Source organism: Echinops telfairi, unplaced genomic scaffold (assembly GCF_000313985.2).
Source record: "Echinops telfairi isolate 266 unplaced genomic scaffold, ASM31398v2 ScPeMD7_7;HRSCAF=31, whole genome shotgun sequence".
In the NCBI taxonomy this organism is placed as follows: Eukaryota; Metazoa; Chordata; class Mammalia; order Afrosoricida; family Tenrecidae; genus Echinops; species Echinops telfairi.
In genome coordinates, this window is record NW_022103904.1 from 28411108 (window position 1) to 28417984 (window position 6877).

Below are 6877 nucleotides of genomic sequence, written 5' to 3' on the forward strand. Positions count from 1 at the left end.
CCGGCACACCGCCATGTTCGCTGGGCGCCTCCCGCCCGGCCGCGCTGGCGGCGTCTGGGCCGAGCGAGGGCGCCTGCCGCAGGGCCTGGGCAGCTGGCCAGGCGGCGCCGCACCGCCTCGGGCGGGCCCTCTGCTTTGTACAACACAATCCTTTCCGGGTTGCAGGTCTTTGGGTCACACGACCCTTGACGTTTGCTTCCTACGCCTAGCAGTCTGTGGAGCCGCCTACTGCAGCATGTCCCATTCCCCCGTTTTCTGTACGCGGTTCGCTAGGTCGAAAACCTTTTGCCTTACCGGCTCAGATAAACTGTCGACTGAAGAAGAGCCGACAGAACTTAGCTGCTGTGCCCCACCTACTTCCCTGGTTCCCCCCGACTTTAACGAGTCCCTTATCAGTGACTTTTGAAGTGTTGCGCGTCTTCACATTTTAACTGCCCACATAGGCCACTGTGAGAATGCGAAGGTATGGAGGGGAGGAGCTTGGCTTGTTTGATGATGAAGTCAATTAGTAGTATCATTTTCGGGTCTCATGAAAACGGCCTTTCGTTTCAGTGGGTTCCCTGCTGGCCACCTATGGCTGGTACATCATCTTCAGCTGTATCCTCCTCCTCGTGGTCATTCAGAAGCTTTCTGCCCGATTTAGGGCCTTGAGGCAGAGGCAGCTGGACCAGGAAACAACTGTTGTGGGTAAGTCCTTGGGAGCAGAAAGGAAGGTGGTGGCGTCCCAGAAACCTCATTCTTGAAATATTTAAGTTAATCTATTAAGAATGAGAAAATTACATGATTCTAATTTGAATGGGAGTGGAGAATGATTTTATGCTTCTGAAATGTTATGCTTTCTGATTTTGTTGAATGCACAATAGATAATTTTTAATTTTGTAGATTTTAATGAGATGGGAACTTACCATATCTTACTGAGTTTTCCTGTTGTTTTGTTTTTCATTAATAAACAACAACAGCAAAAACCAACAAAAAAATCCTCCTTTACTGTCAAGTCCTACTCTTAGTGACTCCATGGGGGGTTTCTGAGGCTGTCAGTCTTTTATAGGAGCAAGTAACCTTATCTTTCTCCCATAGAGTGGCTGGTGGGTTTGAACCACCAACCTTGTGATCAGCAGTCCAACATTTATCCAACAATGCCACCAGGACTCCTTTTTCATTTAAAGAAGGGATTAGAATGAAAATGTCAGCGGCTCTGTTCGTGGGTCTGTAACTTTCTAGTTACCTCTAGAACCAGAATGGATAACGAGAAACTCAGCCTTAGTTCTCTCTATCCTCATTTCGATTTTCACTAATTTACTCATTAGACTTGAGTTTCAAATTACATTTGACTGTTTCAAAAATGTATTCTCTCTGAAAGAGTAACCATTCCACTAGATAGCTGTTGTATTTTATGAGGACAGATCCAAAAGAAATGTTGAATGTCATGAGAATAACAGTGCAATAGAGCAAACCCCTATAGTTACTGTAGGAGTCTTGGTGGTATAGTGGCTACAAGTTGGGCTGCAAACCACAGGTCAGCAGTTCGAAACCACTGGCTGCTCCTTAGGAGAATGATTTGGCATTTTACTCATATAGAGACTTACAGTCTTGAAACCCTCAAGGTCACTTCTGCCTTGTCTAATAGGGTCTCTATGAGTCAGAAACAAATCAATGGCAGTGAGTTTGAGTTTGATGCTTACAGAGATTAGGTAAAAAGCAAACATCATAACACAAAAATAATCATTAATGAAAATCAATTCACTCAAATATGCCTCTTTCCTCACCCACGAAACCCCATGGTCTCTCCAGTTTCTAATTTTACTGACGAACCACCCAACAACCAACTACAAAATATAACTTTACAAATGACAGTGGGGTTCAAGATGTTTTTGATGCTGCTGCTGTTTAGAAAGGGCTAAGAGCAATAGCTATAGGATAGTCTCTTCCTTATATAGAATTATTCATGTAGACATCTTTTATCTTTTGCATAGTTATTGTATTTCTAAAACATACATTCAGTTGGTTTTTTTTATTACATGAAGTATTTTATCTCAAATTTTTTCGTGATGTTTTAGAACCTGATATTATTGTTAAACGACAAGAAGCTTTAGCAGCCGCTCGTTTAAAAATGCAAGAAGAATTAAATGCTCAAGCTGAAAAGCATAAAGAAAAACTGAGACAGGTAAGAAGCTTTAGTTTGGATAAGTGGTGTTAATGAATTGAAGCTTAGTGGGTATGAGTGCTGGTGGTTGTGTTTTGTGTGTGTATGCACCTTGGATTAATTATAAGCTATAAGGACAGGATACTACCTCCTTTAGATTCAACAGATATTTCAGTCCTCCCTATGTAGTATATATTGGTAATACCAAGAAAAGTAGTATATTCATAGGGAAGAATACATTACAGTGAAAATGGGGCAGAGAGCACAGAAGTAATGGGATGAGGTGTGTGATTATATCTTTGTATACATGTGTGCATACATAAGCTCATTAGGCATGTATTGGGAACAGCTAATTGTGCAATTATTTTCACTTATTTATTAGTCATGCTTCCTTTGTGGAGTTTCTTACTGTTTTTTTGGCGGGGAGGGGAATAAAGATACCTTTTGTCTTTGTATTTGCTGGTAATAGTGTCTTACAGAACAGGGTATTGTGTCTAGGTCTCATCCTACCAGGTACCCAGCATACACATGTCTTCTTGCTCCTTTGTCCATTTTAAGTTCTGTGCCTCACCAAGACCTGGACTGCGAACTGAAGGAGTGAGGAGAGCGATGAAACCCGTAATTGAGTGTATAATATAAAAACAATCATGTAGAGTAGTTAGTGGAATTTGGAAAGATTTTCTTAAAAGGCTCCTGGCTTGGTTGCAGGTGGTGGGGCAGGAGGGGCATTGTGTGGGTAGTAGAGAAGGGCAGGGAAGACCCAAAGATGCCTTTCAGGTTGACCTAAGGAATGTACTGCTCTTCAGTGGGGCCAACTTACTCACCCATTGTGACTAGATCTATGTCACCCAAGTAGCTTTCTGGTTTCCGTCTAAATATGTGTGGTCCCCCCAAAGAAGTGAGTCCTCGGCCAGCTCTAAGGCAGCAGCAGAATCTGCTCTACGTTTGTCTTGCATGTTGCATGTGCCTCTGGAGTTTTGTGGAGTGCAGCAGCTGGTAGCTTTCTTGGTTTCTGCACAGTCATCCGCCCAGGGATTGGTGTGCCCAGCTTGGTTCCCTTAGAAAATAGCACACAACAGGACCACACCCACTTTATTTGGTCATGCTGACCCAACAGCTGTCCTCAGTGTTCATGGGTATTGGTGTCCCACTGTGTTACTTTCCTAAAGTCTCTTGTGACACAAATACCCTTAGTGGATGTCTTTAAAGAACAGAAATTTATTTTCTCACAGTTCAGGAAACTAGAAGTCCTAATTCAGGGCACCAGCTGTTTGTTGGGAAGATCTTTGACACTCTCTGATTCTGTATCCTTAGCTTCAATTCTTTGGCAATCTTCATGTGACATTTATCTTCCCCTGTGGGTGCTTGCTTATTTTCATGTCTATGCCACTCTGTTGCCCCATCACAAATGATTAGGTTTAGATTACGTATATGGATCCCATGGAGAAATTATTCCTGGTATTCTTCTCCTAACAGGGCACTTTTGACTAGTTTCTATCCAGCCCCTGTCGACCCAGGCTTGCTAGACACCTGACACATTAGACTCTCTTCTTTGGAGGTGAACAACATCCTCCATAGAACATACCAGAAGGACCCAAAATGGAAACCCCCCTAAGCAAACTGACTTGACCTTAAACTAACTTATAGCAGATCCAAGGAACTGATATACTCCCGTGAACTTAAAAATGAAAGGCCCTAGTGGGTGAGGAAGCAGATGATTGCTAACCCAAGCTTAGGGAATTGGTGGTCTTTGGACTTTGACTTGGCTCAGACCTATTGCTTTGAGGATGCCCAATGAATGGTGACATGGCACCAACATATATGTGTATGTTTTTCTTTATAGAGAAGTCAGGATGGGTGGATCTGTGAATACAAGAACTGAGTTGATAATTACCTGGGGGCATGGAAGAGGGCGTGGCCAATGTCAACAGCAATGTATACAAGAAGGAAGAAAATGTTCCTTGTGATCATGATTGTGGTCATGAATGTACAACCCTTGCTAATGTGATTGAACTATTGAATTTTATGATATGTCAATTTTATCTAAATTAAAAAATTTAGCAATTAGGACAAGCCTCCCCTGGTAGGATAGTGTCTTATTAACATAAAGAATAACCCGATTCTCCAAGGAATTAAGTGTTGGACTTCAAACTTTGGCAAAGAACTCTATTCCCAAAGGGAATTTTAAAGGAAGAATACAATGCAGTCCATAGTATTTTTCCATTAAAATACACTAGTGGTTCAGTAGTAGAACCTTCCATGCAGGTTCAGTTCCTAGATAGTGTGTACCTCATATGCAGCCACCACCTAACTATAAGGAGAGGTCGGGGGTCACTATGACTAAGCAGATTTCAGTGAAGCTTCCAGATTACAATGGACTAGTAAATAAGGCCTAATGATTAACTTCCAAAAGTTTGCCAGTAAAACCCTATGGATCACAATGGTTTCATCAACCAGTCTAATAGATGTCATCCCAAATGACGGAGACTTAGCAACAAGTTTTCGAGAACGCTGCCCCACATTAAAACAACAGATGTTAGGTGAAGCAAACATTTTAACAACAATCGCAAGACCTTTTAAGAAAGGTCAGAAGATGGATTCAAAGCAGAAAGGTCAGCTCAGAAGGTTATAACAACTGTGTTTGGGGATTTTCTCAAAGGATGAAGAATGATCACAGATGGGGCTTATTATGAAAAGATTAAAAAATTGAAAGCTGCATTAGTAACCAAAAGTCCAGGAGCGTTGTACTGAGGATTTTTTCCCTTCCTGACAATGCACTTCCTCATTCTTCAAGGGTGACGTGCTATCCTATGAGAATTTTGTTAGCAAACATCATTGCATCTACCCTGCAGTCTTCATCTTGCCTTTTAATTTCATTTATTTTTTTATCATGCCTTTTTAGACTTTTTCTGTGTGTTTTCTAAACTCAATGAAAATAAACAAAGTGTGAGTCTCTGAGAATGCCAAAACAGCTATTTTGATGTGATGTAACTTGAAGAGTGCAGAATTTGGGGGTGTGGGGGGAGGGGAAGGGAGGATTTGTTGTTAGGTGCCACCAAATCTGTTCCAATCCTTAGGGGCCCTATGCACAACCGAACAAACCATTGTCTGGTCCTGTGCCACCCTCAGGACAGTTCCTCTGCTTAGTCCTATTGTAGGCAGTGCATCAATCCATGTCTTTTCTGCTGCAACTCTGCTTTACCAATCATGATGTCCTTCTTCAGGGACTGTTGTCTCCTGCCAACATGTGCAAAGTTACAAGATGAAGTCTCGCCGTCCTTGCCCTTAAGGAGCACTCTGGCTGTACTTCCTCCAAGACAGATTGGTTTGTCCTTTTAGCACTCCATGCTCCTTCCAATATTCTTTGTCAGCACTATTATCCAAATGCATCATTCTTAAGTCTTCCTGATTCAATTCCCAACGTTCACATGTATTTGGGGTCATTGAAAATAACCATGACTTGGATCAAGGGCACTTTTTCTTCAAAGCAACATACTTACTTTTCAGTATTTTAAAGAGGTCTTGTGCAGCAGGTATGCCCAATACAACACATCTTTTGCTCTCGTTAACTGCTGCTTCCATGAGCATAGGTTGTGGATCCAAGCAAGACAAAGATCCCTGGACAACTTCAAACCTTTCTCCGTTTATCATAATGTTATCTATGGGTCCAGTTGTGAGGATTTTGGTCTTCTTTACATCGACTTTTAATCCATACTGAAGGCTGCAATCCTTGATGCTTCATATAATGCAGCTTCTCTGATGATTTACTCAGATGCAGATTGAATAAGTATGGTGAAAGGACATAATGCTCTTGCACACCTTTCCCAATTTTAAACTACACAGTATTCCCTTGCTCTGTTCCCACACTCCCTTTTGATACTTACGTAAATTCCACAAGAGCACAGTGAAGTGTTCTGGGATTCCTATTCTTCCCATAGTTTATGATTCATATAGTCAAATGCCTTGGCAGAGTCAATAAAACAAACACAATAAACATCTTTCTGTTATTCTCCGCTTAGAGCCAAGATCCATCTGACATCAGCAGTGACATCCCATGTTCTATTTCCTCTTCTGAATCCTGCCTGAACTTCTGGCAGTTCCTGTCAGTGTATTGCTACAACTGTTGTTGGATGATCTTCAGCAAAATTTTTAAGTGTGGATCACTCCCAGTCAGTTGGTTAAGTAGCTGTCTTCCAAATTTCTAGGCATAGATGAGTAAATGCTATCAGTGCTTCATCAGCTTGTTGAAACATTTCAGTGAATATCTTATCACTTCCTGGAGCCTTATTTTTGGCTAATGCTTTCAGTGCAGTTTGAACTTCCTTCATTGGTTCTTGCTCATATACTACCTCATAAAATGGTTGAATGTCCACAGGTCCTTTGGGTACTTTCTATCTTCCTTTGTGCTTCCTGCATCATTCAATATTTTGCCCAGAAAAATCTGTACATCAATTTTGAAAATTTTTATTCACCTCTTTGACTTTATCATTTCTTCCATTTATTTTAGATACTTTACGATTAAGAACACATTTCAATGTGTCTTCTGACATCCACTTTGACCTTTCCTTTATTTCTTGTATTTTTAATGACCTTTTGCTTTCTTCATGAATGATAATTGCTGATGTCTTCCACAGCTCACCAGGTCTTCTGTCATTAGTGTTCAGTGCAGCAAATCTGTACTTGAGATGGTCTCACAATTCAGGGGGGATAGATTCAAGATTGTATTTTAGCTCT

General features: G+C 41.3%; 1 protein-coding gene across 1 annotated transcript in view; it reads left to right on the forward strand.

The window, feature by feature from the left end:
* The first annotated feature begins 13 nt into the window (after positions 1-13).
* Positions 14-6877, forward strand: part of SELENOS (selenoprotein S) — an 11442-nt gene continuing 4578 nt past the window's right edge. Inside the window, exons 1-3 of the mRNA XM_013008542.3 lie at positions 14-395; positions 553-687; positions 2058-2164. Coding sequence (XP_012863996.3) covers positions 14-395; positions 553-687; positions 2058-2164 — 624 coding nt within the window. The remainder of the gene's footprint in view (positions 396-552; positions 688-2057; positions 2165-6877) is intronic.